The sequence below is a fragment of the Chamaea fasciata genome, unplaced genomic scaffold (genome assembly GCF_029207755.1).
Source record: "Chamaea fasciata isolate MVZ Bird 193981 ecotype frontalis unplaced genomic scaffold, bChaFas1.0.hap1 SCAF_3, whole genome shotgun sequence".
NCBI lineage: Eukaryota > Metazoa > Chordata > Aves > Passeriformes > Sylviidae > Chamaea > Chamaea fasciata.
The window spans coordinates 45,305,895-45,320,567 of NW_027094088.1; the positions used below are offsets into that span (position 1 = coordinate 45,305,895).

The 14,673-nt window shown below is 34.9% G+C and overlaps 1 protein-coding gene across 2 annotated transcripts in view; it reads left to right on the forward strand.

The window, feature by feature from the left end:
- RYR2 (ryanodine receptor 2) overlaps window positions 1–14,673 on the forward strand; it is a 376,644-nt gene that overhangs the window by 175,069 nt on the left and 186,902 nt on the right. For both annotated transcript variants that reach the window (XM_066178844.1, XM_066178845.1), the window contains 4 exons: window positions 2,862–2,936; window positions 5,955–6,111; window positions 12,252–12,416; window positions 13,492–13,613. In XM_066178844.1, coding sequence (XP_066034941.1) covers window positions 2,862–2,936; window positions 5,955–6,111; window positions 12,252–12,416; window positions 13,492–13,613 — 519 coding nt within the window. The remainder of the gene's footprint in view (window positions 1–2,861; window positions 2,937–5,954; window positions 6,112–12,251; window positions 12,417–13,491; window positions 13,614–14,673) is intronic.

Consider the following 14,673-nt stretch of genomic DNA (forward strand, 5'->3'; position numbering starts at 1 on the left):
TTATATCCAGGTGAGAGTGTTTGGTTCCTCTTCCTGGACTGAGCATCTCACAATGGGATGATGAGTCATGCAGGGGGTCCTTGATGGCCCATTAAACAGAGATAGCTCCTGGAGGAAGTTATCTATGAGCCATGGGCAAGGCATTTGATGGACCATTAACAGAAGATAATGGCCCAGAGAGAGGGGGTCTGGGAAAACACTGCCCCACCTGGATTCAATAGTTCATGAAGATGGTGATAGAATACTTTGTGCACATCCTATACTACAACCCAGGACACCTTTACTCCCTCTGTTGCTACCATACCTGGTCATTCATGTAGAACTAAAAGACAACCCTAAAATCCTTTTTATTTCCTCTAGTAAACAAGTAATATGTTTTTATTTAGGATTTCTTCTATCTCTTTCCCATTTTTTTCAACTTATGTGACCATTCTAAGACTGATAGCTCCCCTTTGAAGGAGGAGAGAAAGAAAATAATGGATAGACAGTCTTATAAAAGTAAACTACTTTATCCATGAGAAGCCATCCTTTTAAGTTTAAGATGGGAGTTTTTTTAGATCTTTAGTGTTAGACTGACCCAACAGCTTTGTGTAATCCAGAACTAGCTTCGAAAGAATAATCAAACTGAGAAACTGGTGACAACTTTGGGATTTCCATTGTGAGAAAGAGCTTAATCCCTGAAAAATAAAAAGGTATCAACTTAAGAATGAAACATTATTATGAAATTAAACCTTTGCTTCAACCTGATTTTTCATGTAATTAATGACTTGAAAACTGCTGAATAAAATTTAATTTTATGTTATGCAAGTGCGAGGATTCCAAATGCCTTTTTGTGAGTGAGGTTCATATTGAAATAACCCAGGATGTAATCAGAATGCTTCAACTTAGAAAAAAACCAACAACCCCCACCCAAGCTGCCCAAACAAACAACCCACACCCCCCCAAGCCAACCAACCAGGGTGACATTGAATCTGTTATTCCTGAGATGTTGCTGCGTAAATCCAGTCTCGATGTGTTAGATGCAGAAGAAGAATTTGAACAAATACCTGAAGCACAGAGAGAATATCTGAAAAAAGAAAAAGCTGAGTTCAAGATTGTTTAGCAATTGCATTTTACTGTACTGCTAAAGGTAAATTTCAGTAAAAACTATGATTGTCTTTGAATTTCATTTCCTTCGGTGGGAGGGAAATGAGAGACTTGCTAATACCTTCCAGCTGCTCCTAGCATCACAAACCATTGCAGCAAATGGCTGAGATAATATTTGGAGAAAATAGTGGATGTAAGGTAAAGGGGTGAATATTGTATGTATTTATATCCACCTGTGGAACATGTGCTGGGGTTTCAATTTATACCTGGGTCATGAATGTTCAGTCTTCCTGATTCTGTAATTGCAGCGAGATGTATTTATTTTGTGTTTGGACTAATTTTTTCTCTTGTATAATTCATCTTCATTCTTTCACAATGTCTGGGAGTGTTCATTTCCATAATACTTTTTACTACATTCCAAGATGAACTTTAGCACATCCATAGTTTCATGTATGCTCAACAGCACTAAGAAATACATTTTATTTCTTTTTGTTTTGAACTATTTCTTTCAATGCTGGATTTTCCTCTGTGCTAAACATTCAGCCCTTCTGTATTATATCCACAGGAGGACTTTGAAAGCTAAAGCCTATTAAGTAGTAAGTACTTGATTCCAAAACTGTAGTTGTCAAAAATTAGTTTTAGCAAAGAATGGGGATGCCTACAGTTTCGTTAATAATATTCCTGAAAGTTATGCCACTGGCTATTTTTGGTGGTGTCTGATCCTGAATGAAGTTCACAACATTTGCTTAATCCATCAGCTCTTCCAGGGTCTATAAAACTAGGCCATTGTTTGGTAGTCTTCCCTGACATGCTTGATCTGATAAGTATAGTGACAGCACTCCATTGCGTAAGTGACTCTTTTAAGTATTTTCCCAAAGGAAAGGCCTAGGCTTTTAAATTCTGTCTGTGTCATAGGGCAGAAATACAGGCACAGGCAGGACACAATCCAGAAAATGGCTCCCTAAATTTATAATGGCAATGCTAACTTTCCCTAGTGTTTACTTTGAAGCAAAACAGGGTTATTTGCTCAGGGCTTTCAGTGCCCATAGCTCTTAATCATTTTGTGCATCCAGTATAGATCACTTATCTGTGTGTAGAATAATGGAGAAAAAAAAATCTCTGTCTTTTTTAGGCTTAATTGACATTTTTCTAGATATAGATTTCTGGTTATATGCAGAAATTAGAGAGGTCATTACATATAAAAATTTGTACGTAGGAAGCTGTTAACATCTGAGATGTGTGAAGACTGTGTCAGTGTGGTTGTTGTAATATCTTATGTGTTATGGTATTAAAATAAAGTAATAAATAAGTACATCTTCAAAATTCAGTGTAATAAGTTGTAGTTATTTTAATAGTATAAGCTCTAAGAAAACACTACCTTTCCTGGGAGATACTTGAAGTGATCAAAAATCTTAATCATTATTTGGTACTCAGGTTTTTTAGAATCTAGAAATGTTGTAATTATCAGGTTATTGATAATGTTTTTCCCCTGGATTCTTTATCCTTAAAACACTAAGAAAAATGTCTAAGCAAATGCTGTATACACCTTGTTAGTATGAATGTCACAATTATGGATGCTGAGAACAATTAAAACAAAATTTAAATAACTAAGTCTGAAGGTTTATTTGACAAGACTGGGTTTGAACCTAATAACCTTTGAATCTGACAAATGCAATAATTGTTTTGGCAAATCTGAAAATGAGAAGTGTGGTTAAATGAACAAACATATATGATGATGAATTCTGCTGAACATTCAGTCTGTGCTTGGTTTTCAGAACTGTCCATTATGAAGGCGGGGCTGTGTCCATTCATGCTCGTTCCCTTTGGCGACTAGAGACTCTAAGAGTTGCGTAAGTAAAATCTGTCTCAGAAAAAGGAGGACATTTGGCAGGACACTTTTAGTACAGAGTAATCCTGTAAAATCAAAATGATAATTGTAAATCCGGACAAGTAGAAATAATATAATCCTTTAAAAAATGATTCATATGACTTCCATTAAACATTAAACAAGTTCCTATAGAGAGAGTTTGTGTTTCAATTATATTTTAAAAGTTGTTATAGCTGTCAGTGAATTCACAGTTTACATTTTTAGCACATAAATGACAAAGCAGAAATGGTTTCCTTAAAATAAAAATCATGTGTGACACGCCTCCCCCAGCTTGTTTAAGCCCTTTGGAAGACTTTAGAATAAAAATTGTAAAAGAAAAAATCAGTCATGCATTTTTGGAAGTGTTGGAATAATAGTAAGGAGTTGTGCCTTGTTTGTTAAGATAATTGCAGGGTAAAGCTGCATTTAAATCATATTATGATATGTGCTTGTGATAAAGTTTCTAGTGAGGAATAAATGATTGCTTTTTAGAGATTAAATCAGGGCAGCTTATGAAAAGGTTACACTCCAATGATGCTGCTTTCTCTGTGTGCATTTTATTAATAAGATGATATTAAATGTCAGTGATAGGGCAGTGAGATTTTTCCTTTGGACTAAAATGGACCTTGAGACAGAGACACAACAATGAAACCATGAAAGGATCTCTGGCTTTTTGTTTCTCCATGGCATTTACTTCCCTAGTAAGCAGTACTGGAGCAACATGGTCATCCAAGACATGACAGGTTTCTGTTATGACCATCATACATTTCACTTTGACAGGCATTGTATACAAACTTTTGAAGGGTAAGCATTTGAACATATACAACTGAAAGAAATTGTAAGAAGTGTCAAAACAATTACTATAAAGGGATCTTTCTTTCTAAAAAACAGGATTTTCTTACTAGGAAGAAAAGAACAGAATAAAATCCCAAGAATAACACTCTCCTACACTGCCCTCACTTTATTTTCCTGTATGATATTCTAATTGCTGTATACATTCAGTATTGAATTGCAGTCCATTAATATTCATGCAAATGCTTCAATTTATAGCTTTGTGTATGCATACCTGAAGTTCTCAATCAGCTGTAGTCCTTCCCGGAATGACTGCACATATAATGCTATGTGAATTTTACATGTTTCTAAAGGAACAATTATTTTCTCAACTCTGTTTGTTAGTGGAGAACTTTCATAAAAATTGCCTGGGCAGTTGACACGGACAGATGCCCTTGGGATGCCCTGCCATGGGACATGAAATACTATTGGTTAGCATTGCTTTCTTTTCCAAAAGGTGGCAGAGTTCATGCTCTCACATTGCAAAAAATATTTTTAGTAGTCAGAAATGGCTTCACAAGATATTTCCTGCTCAAAAAACTTTTTTTGTAAGTGCACATGAATTGCTATTTTTTCTATCCTGCAGGCATGAACTAGAAGCATGGCTCAATTACGCTACCTTTTTTTTTTTTTTTTTTTTTTTTTTTTTTTTTTTTTTTTTCCTTTAAAACTAATGGTCTGTAGCTACTGGGGCCAAAAGAAAATTGAATCAGACAAGAGAAAAGGCAGGTCCCCAGCATAACCTGGTGCAGAACTGATGTATTTTACCAGACTCGGCAACACAATAGCTGAGATTCAAGACCTGACATTTTACTGACTAGAGAAACAGAAGTTATGTTAGAACACTGGACTCAGATGTCCTTTTGTGGAGTATATGGACTTTGCTGTGCAGAAGACAGAAAATGATAAATGTGTTTCTAAGATATAAAGATTCAATATTTCCTTCTATCCCAAAGCTCCCTCGACTTAAACAGAAGAAACTCTGGATTTCAAAAGAAAATAGTTGAGGGCAAAAACATTTTTATTCTTCTGTCCTCTTTAAAACCAATAATTTAAAAGGTTTAGAAGTTTAATCACTGAAGTCTAAAAAATTCTGGTACTAAACAGAAGCTTTTTTAAGACTTCACTTTGAAAATGTTTGCCAAATTGGTTTTGCAAACTTTGCATCCAGTATGGCCCACTTGAAAGAAGACACATTTAAACAAGTGGGTACTGGTGTTAAATAGTAAGTGCTTTAACCTGCTACATCAGGTGTGTCAGGGAAAATGAAAATGACTTTAACTTAAGCCTGTGTAAGTACTAACTTAAGGGATTTTCAGACTTCCAGGTGGATACATACAAAAACATACACATAATACATATACAGAAGAAATACATGATTTCCTCTCCAAAATGCAGCATTCACATACATCTGAAGTGCAAACTTTTGCAGATATGAGACTGAAGAAAATTCTGTGAAGACTAGGAAAAATACCTTAGTTGTGACAGTTTTCCAATTTGAAAAACCTTTTTGAAGCATGTATTCATTAGTAACCCCTACACAAATTTATCTTCAGGAATTAAACAGGAAGAACAGCAGGGTTGGATTTTCAGTTTAGGGCAAGAAGTTGGAAACCTGTGACTTGTACTTTAAGTGGAGTAATTTTTGGGGAGCTTAGATAAACTTTGCCTTTCTTCTTTGTGTAGAATATGAAGAATCTGGGCTATTTTTTGCTTAATAAATTTTCATATTTATTTCAGGAAGTTTTCTAATTATTTTTTAATGCATTTTACTTTTGCACATTTAAAGTGTCCTTAAAATCTGCTGACTGCTAAAAGATCTCTGGGAGAGTGAAGAATGGCAGCTGCTGGTAGATGAAATGTTGGAGAGGGAACTGGCAGATCTAAACTCTTTGTGTACAGCATAAGCCTCCTTTTCTGTAGGCGGTCTGTACCTTCTCTCAAGAGGAATTCAGTCTGAACAAAGGCAGCTTGTGCAAAGGAAGACCTTAAGATTACTTATTAGAATGGTTTTGTGGGGGATAACCACAAAGTAGCCACTTTCTTGCTGATACTCCAGCATGTGAATTTTATATTTCTTAGCAACTAGTTGGCAATATATTTTGCCTTCAAAAGTATTGCCAGTAGTTAAAACATTATTTTTTAATAATTTTTCTATGGACTCTCTTAGGTGGAGTGGAAGCCACATTAGATGGGGACAGCCATTCAGACTAAGACATATAACAACAGGAAAATATTTAAGTCTCCTGGATGACAAGAGTCTTCTTCTTACAGACAAAGAGAACGCAGATGTAAAATCTACAGCATTCTGTTTTCGGTCTTCTAAGGTATGGAACCAGTGCAGCATTAATGTTACTAGTCATAATTCCAGTCTCTTTAGAAAGCAAGATTTAGATTCTGTTTCTTGTGATTGCATTAGTTACTGGAGGCTTCTACTTTTCACTGATTAAAAAAATTCCAAAATGCAGTATAATCAATAACTAATTCTTTTAGCTTACTTTCTCTATGTATTGCTACCTGGCTCTCTGTTTGTGTGTTCCTTTCTTTTATTCCTTGTTAATTTGCTGCTTTTTTGTTGTTTCATTGGTTGGTTTGGGGTATTTTTTGTATTTCTTGCCCACTTTTGTGCAGTATACTAATTTCTAATTTGTTTTTCTGATTAACTTCTCTGCTTCTTCTTCTATCTGTTGTCTGACATAGGAAAAAATTATAATATTGTGAGTTAATGAAATTAAATTGGATGTTCAGGATTTCTCTCAGCAGATACTTTACTGTAGTCTAATCTGAAGTTACCAGACTTTGACTTCATAATTTTACAGCTTCAATAAGCGTTTCAAGTTTAAACCAGTACTTTTTTAGTGGGTAAACAGTTAAGAATAATTGTATGATAAATTCTTACATATCCTTTATGTCTTATCACCTGTAGCATTTTGTCTGAAAGTTTTTCAACAATAATTTTGTTCTTGTAAAAAACTGCCTTCTAAAATGCAAAGTAGCAGTAAACATAATTGCTCAATAACTTCTCTGTACCATTTGATTTGTATATATATATATATTAATTATTTGCCTGCTTGGGAAGATAGGAAAAGATACCCAAAAGCAGGTATCTAGACTTTTGCACCTTGATGACAAAGACTGTAGTTCAGGTGATGGTTTTGAGACCCAGACAATGTATCTTTTTTGAAACCAATTATAAAAGTCATAGAAATGCTTAAATATTTTAGGATAATGCAGTGCAGCCATGTTGGGGATTTCCTGTTTCAGCTAGTATAGACTTCAACCCTTGAAAGCTAGAGGGATGTAATAATTCACTGACTGATTTTCAAGATGGGTTGTCAGCAGGGACTGCTCCAAAAAGAGTGGTGTGCTCTACTGTTACGTGGTTTATTTAGTCCAAAAAATACTCAAAGGCAAAAATTTTTAGCCATAAAGAATGCCTCTTGTTGATATTGATAAGATGGTATGTCTCTATTTTCTATGTAGCATATACACAGGTATTTTGGAGACTAGGTGATATTGTGTTTGAAGTTTCTTCTTTTTATTCTTTTTTTCCAGCCTGAATTTGGAAGTCTCATTTGAAATTATTTTGAGGTTTCATATTTTGAAATGGTTTTCTTCTGCCATGCTCAAAATGAAAGGTTACCATTTACTTTGTTTTCAGTGGCCATGCCTGTCCTATGCTGAGCAGAGACAAAAGGCTTTGGGGCAGGTAGAAACTTGTTATGGTAGTAAATTCTTGAAGTATTGCAAGAACTTTGAAAGGGGTATATAAGATAATCTGCACATGAAAAATATAATCTTACTGCTGTTTAAATAAGGATTTTCAAAGAAATTGGAAGTCTGAACGATCATATTTGATGTAAATGTTGTGGAAATAAACATCAGTTTTAACAAATTACTTACTTGGAGGGATTTACTGAGATACCATAGCGGAGGAGGAGCATATGGTTTGCTGAGGATGAATCAAATCTGGATGCAATCGTGTGTTATGTGCTCTAGAATGACCCTGCTTGAGCACAGAACTTGGACCAGATGACCCACTGTGGTACTTTCCAGCCTGACCCATTCTGTGATTCAGTCCCCTGCTTTGGACTTCTTACAGGAGTGTAATGCTTCACTTTATTAGTATACAGGCATTAAAAATTTTGAGTGCCTTCTCTCCCCGGGAAAGAGTATTAAAATAAAGATTTCAAATTACAGGAGTTCTAGTAAAGCTTCTGTAGAGAAGGTAGGGAGATTTCGGGTCTCTTTTCCTCTGAGTACGTTTGAACAAACCATCCAAACTTTCACTTATATTGTTGCACGTGCTTAGCGCCCCAGAAAATTACTCATGGATAAGAGGGAGCCCCTAATCTTCTTTATTGAGTACTGAGCATTAATACCTAACCTGCACTTCATATTCCAAGTATCTACGTCTTTCTGATAGAAATATTATCCCTTTTTTTTGCCACAGTCATAATTCTTTTTGCAGTAGCTGGAAAGAAGTGGGAAGAATTGTGAAGCTCCCAGCTGTTGCACAATAGTAAGTGAGCTTTAAATAGGCAAAAACAAACAAGGGAGAGGAAAGTGTTAAAGGATCAGTTCCTTTAAGCATGTGAGTAGATAATATCTTCAATTTCTATATGAAAAGCTGCTTTCATGTTTGCAGAGATAGTGCTGAAAATGCATCACCTGCAAACCTGAAGATTTACATGCAAATACAGAGGCTCAACATTTATTTTTTATACATTAGTTTTGCAAGGACTCATAATCTTAAACATATTAGCTTGCCAGTACTTCATTTAAAAATTTGCCCAGAAGAGAACTAGAAAATGAAAAGGCGTGTTTTTTTTTTTTTGTTTGTTTGTGTTTTTTGGGGGGGAGGGGGTGGGTTTGGGTGGGTTGGTGTTTTTTTTTGATTTTATTTTTTTGGTGAAAGCTTGAAAATATCACAAAGAGCACTCAGAAGATAAGGATTTTCTGAGGAGCTAATAGTCGCTTCATTTTTCTTTCTGGTAATCAGCCTTTGTTCTCTGGTTGTCACATATTACCTTAATAATTAGAATTAAATGCAAAATATATTAACCTTTTGATAATTTGAAATTCGGAAATTCTTCTTTTCTTTTTTTCTCTCTAGTAGTTCTGCTTCATTCAGCAAAGGATGTCCAGAGATATCTACAATGTATTTCCCAAACATACGGCTCTTTAAATAGACTTGTGTTTGTAGAGATTAAGTTTTGTGGATTTCTTTTTCTCTTCCGTTTGCTCAGTATTGATTCTGTTTGATAAAGACCATTGTTTTATTATCACTATTCCACTGAAATAAGATAATTTTACCAATTTAGAAAAGTTTATACATTCTGTACCAAGTCTGCTTTTCCTTGCTGTAGTCTTTTCCAGTGGACAGAAATAATAAATTTTTATAAAATTTTATGGCTTATATTTTTATGTCTTCAGCTTTTTCTTTCTTCTTTTTTCTTCTAAAATTATATGGAAATTATATTAATGTCGCTTAAAAAGCAGCCATAAATTAGCTTCTTGAGGTTGGTGAGGTCTTAAAATATCAGTTCTGCAGGTGTGCCACAGAGAGTGTGGGTTAGGTCAGATGGCAAGAGGTAAAGTTGAAAGGACAAGACTTAATTAAAGCAGTCCATTTTGGAATGTTATAAGGAGTTAAACAGAAACATTAGATTGAAATAATGGTTTAGGTGAGGCTTCGCAGAATAATTTTTCAACTTTAGAATGAAACCATTTTTAAAAGATTTTGTTCATTTAGCCCACAGCAAAAATGGGAAGATTGGCTTGTGTTCTTGTATGCGTGGAATAAAAAGAGTTTATAAAGGGAACAGCCTTCTGGAGCAAATCTGGCCTATTGTTCAATAAGCCTGTTCGCTTCTGTTGCATCACTTGTTTTGCATTACTGAGATGATTTACAGACTGTTGCAAAACCCACATGTTGCTGTTTGTTCCAGTGTAATAAATAAAGATTTTTGATCCTTGTTTAAACAAGGTTGATCATCTGAGGATGGGTCTACATTGCAAATAAAACTGAAGGTTTTCTTTGTGAAAATGCTGTAGGAAGAATTAGCCGATGGTTTGGTAATGACAGGTTACACATGTGGTAAGAATGTGGCTGGAAACTTGCACTATGCAATATCTGTGCCAATGCACCATTATTAATTAGTGACATGGTGATTTCTGATATTTCTCAGATCCTTGTTTTCTCCGATGAACTGTTTTACTGTAGATAACAAGACTGATTAATTATAAGTACTTTCTCAGCTGTCTTTGTTTATTGATATGAGCTCATCATTCCATTCAGATCTTCCCTTTTTTAAACGATTTGTGGTTCCTGTTCACTCCCACAAAAAGCACAGTATCTTGAAGCCCCCAAATTAATAGTCTAATGCCTGCTGTCCCTAAACCATTAACTAGTCTTCTTTTCTCTCTTGTACGTAGTTCACCTTTGACAGTATAATTTGCTTGGCTACTGTATTTATATTTCAGGACAGAGCTCTCTTTAATGGGATTGATTTCAGTCTAGGATTTAAACTTACATGCAGAGCTGTTAGTGTACTTATGTCAGTGAGAACAGAGATTTTGTTTGACAGATTGTTGGCACTGCAATTTTTATGCCAAGTAAATGTAATTCTAATTGGAATGAAGATTTCAATATCAAACCCTTTCACTTTCTGTTACAGCCAGCAGATTTTTAACAAAGAATGCAAAAATACTTTAAATTAATAATCCCTCATCTTATTTACAGTGCCTTAAGAGAAAATTCGTGAATTTGTATTCATATCTTAAGAAATTAAATGTGAAACCTGAAAAAAAAAATCTTACAATGTAGAAGCACAGTATGTGTTCACAGTATCTTCTAGTTATAAACAGAATTTAAAAACCCTGGAGCTTGAAATCAGGATCTAATTTATCTTTTCGTGTATCATCATTTGTTCGCAATATCATGTTATAAGTAGCTTTTCAATTTCCAACTGTTACTACATTCAGGTTATTTATGCCAGCTTTTGAAAGAATGGAATAGAAGAAATGATATGAAGAAAATAATAGATTAATGAGAAAATAGAGGCACACAATAACTGTAATTGGCATCAGATTATTAATAAACGAGTTACTACCGTATATCAATGGACAAGATTTTAATAAGAATTTCAGCACTTAAGAAGTGCTGAAAGTAATTTACTAGGTAGGGAAATTAGCATCTGTATCCAGAAACAATCAGAAAACAAGCTAAATTGATGAATATATTATATCTGAAAATTTAATATTATGAATAGGAATCATAAGAATTTCACCTCCATACTACTGTACTTTTTTTAAAATGCTTCAGAATGCATTTAGGATTGTAGGCTGAAAATCTTGTAACAGGGCATTTCCCTTTACTTAAAAAGTGCTTTAAAAAACCCCTTTAATAAGTTAGAGATTGTTGTCTGTTCAGGTACAAAACCCCGCTTTCTTAGCGTTTACTGTGAAACTGTCTTCCCACATTGTCAGGGCACATGTGTATGATGTAATCATTCTTCTAATCTTTTCTGATTGCAGGCAGGTAGAACACAAAGTTGTTTTTGTCTCACTATTTGTACCTTTACTCCAAGTAGCTGCAGGAAGATGCTTGTTACCTCCTGCTGATCAGGAGAAGCCTGGAATGTTGAAGGTGTGCTTGGTTAAGGGGGCCTTGTTGCATTCTGAACATGCAGCCATAGGTGTATTGGCCAGTTGAACCATATGTTTTCGGAGGGATTAAATGGATGATCTGCCATGAAGCAGGCTGCATGGTCTATTTGTCCATACAAGTCTGTTCAGAAGTAGTTTGTTCTTAGGAGAACTAGGTTTTGGGGAAATGCCTTAAATTAGAGCCACAAACTCTAGTATTGTTTGGGATACTACATTTCCTGTCCTGGAACAACTTCTGTCTCTACAGGATGCCAGCTGGACTGATGTGCTGTCATGCCATTAATAGTTTGTAGGCCAACCATGCAGAAATGGATTGCTTTTTTCAGGAAGCACTGAGCCCATCTTTTGGGAGTGGCAGGTTAAAGGCCATCTCGCAGTGAATGTTGGATGGAGCTCATCTTTTTTGGGCTGGATAAAAACCCCAAGTGCCCAAGAAAAAGCTCGTGGAGTTTAATGCTTGTTTCAACTGGGGGAGTTAATGTATCTGGGGTTGATTTGTTAGCTCTTATGTTTCAATAATGACATGTATTGTCAGTTATGATCCTAGTTCTTTCCTATGCAGATGAAATGAATACACACAGCCTTTCAAGTTTAACAGGCTAGGTTTTTGTATGGATGGGATTTCTCTTTGTCTTTAACTGAAAGTTACACTTTCCCATTTTATTAGTAATATCTTTAAGGAAGGATCTCAAATATTCTTTTAGGTCCTGTTCTGGACAATTTCCTAATGTTTATTGTTTTATGCAAACATTAACACGTTGGTTGTTGTTTGTGTCTACATTTTTTTCTTCATCAGGAAAAGTTGGACATAGGGACAAGAAAAGAGGTGGATGGAATGGGAGCACCTGAAATAAAGTATGGGGATTCAATATGCTTCATACAACATGTAGATACAGGCTTATGGCTCACGTACCAGTCTGCTGATGCAAAGTCTGTAAGGATGGGCTCTCTGCAGCGAAAGGTAGGACTGTAAATAGGAATGCATTTAATTCACTCAGTTTGACAGGCTGGATGGGAGCTGGGGGGGTTGGGAAATGAAGGGAGCCACATGAAACAGCTAATTTCTGGATTTCACATATTTTAAGCATGCTTGCCAGATGAAAGACTGGGTTTTTTTTCAGTCAAATATTGAAAAATTAAGTGGTGTACTTAATTCTCAAACTGAAGGCCTGACAAAGTCCATTTGTTAACCTATAGACATTATCTCACAAATATTGATAAATCTGGATATATTTGATTTCAAACTAAAATATTAGTAACAACCTATTGAATATGCTAAGCTTCCTTTTTTCAATTTATTCTGGATTGAGGAGACTTTTAGTTCCAAGTATTTTTTTCCACATAGTAAGTGTGTTACCTTTTGGGTTAGAATGTTCAATGAGTCCTGAGAGATTTCTTTCTTTATAGAATAATCACAGCCAGATTGAACGCTAGCTCAGCATCATACAGTATGGAAAATGTTCTTTTGCAACTTTTAACACTGTAGTGTTTTCCATGACCATTTTAGATACCACAACTACACAGTTAGAGCAGAGGTTTAAAATATTTGTGGTTTGGATTGAGCCATCCAATCCGTCAGAACCATGATAACTAGACATGAAAAACTGTAAGTTAATTAGAAATTACTCAAAGCATAGTCAGAAAAGGCCACTAGCACTATCAGAAATGAGGACCAGTAAAGAATACCTGTTATGACCTTTTCTGCTTTAGGGATTTGCTGATCTGTAAGGGAAGTGCTTTTAATGTTGTTAAAAGCAAAGAGCAAACAAAAACCCCTTAGATTTTTTTTTTTTTTAAATAAAGCATGTTGTTTGCAGAAGCTGTAGCTTTGAAATTATTACGGCACTGAACCTACTGGCTCGGTATAGGTGCAACCTTGGACATCAGAAGCTAAACCATGGAATTATCAGTTTTTAATAAAATTGTTATTTTTGTATGTGAAATCATCATTTCCTAGCCTGCCTTCTTATGTGAGTTTTCAGACTTCTTATTTAATGTCTCATTTTGCAGTGACTGTTTCTTGCTTTTGTTTTCAGGCAATAATGCACCATGAAGGGCACATGGATGATGGTTTAACACTGTCCAGATCTCAGAATGAAGAATCCCGTACAGCACGTGTCATCCGTAGTACAGTCTTCCTTTTCAACAGGTTCATAAGGTGTGCTATTAAAAGGATCTTTTCATCACTTTTTTTTTTTCTTTTCAGTTTTATTCAAAGTTGCCATTAACACAACAGAGAACAGTTTATCTTTCAGAAAAAAATAGATCAGTTCTTCTCAAGCTGGACTTTTTCAATTCTTTCTGCTGTCAGCAGATAAGCACCTTGACAGATACTTTATAATTTATTGCTCAATCTTGATTTAAATGCATAAACATATTGAAAATGCAAACAAACCATAAAAGAGATATTTCCTTGCCAGAATTTGCTTTAAGTCATTTGGTGCATAAATTAGCATTTTCTTTTCTAAGTATGGTTTTTAAAGGTGATCTTCCTTACAAAACCTGGACATGTGAGATATCTGTGTAACTATAGATCTGTATAAAACACAAATATGCTGAAGAAATTCATTATATCAAGAAGAAGTTTTCTTTAAGATTATACCTTTTCTCTACTCTCACATTACATTTTGCTTATTCTTCCCTGTAAATGCTACTTGTTTCTTTAATATTTTGGAACATGAAAAATGTTGTGTTGTATTTTACTGTAATTAGCCATTTTAAAATCCTGTCAGATGTATGAAATTTGCATTTATCTTCCTATTCCTAAATAATGCTGATAAAATGCTAATTCTTAAATGCTTGTGATTTCAGTAATTGATAAAAGGCTCTTTCATCAGTGTAGCTTGCATTAGAAAAAGAATGATATGCAGTAAGACTGTATGGAATGATAAGGATTTCATCAGAAATCATTTGTCACAAGAAAAAAATTGTGGAAGATGGTGACCTGAAGCAACCATGTCCTAAATAAGGGCACAGACAAAGACACAGGCATATCAATTTGTTGAAGAGCACATAACAAGGTGCTTAAAAAAACAGGACAAAATCACCCATCAGGAGAATTGCCTACAGTATGACATTTGAAATACAAAGGAAATGTAAGCCCTAGGTCACTTTGTAAATAATACACCTTCATAGAAGCTTCTAAGAATGCTATAAAAGATAAGGACAGAGAAAGGCAATTTAATGATAAGGTTTCACAAATCAAGGTATTGCTAAAT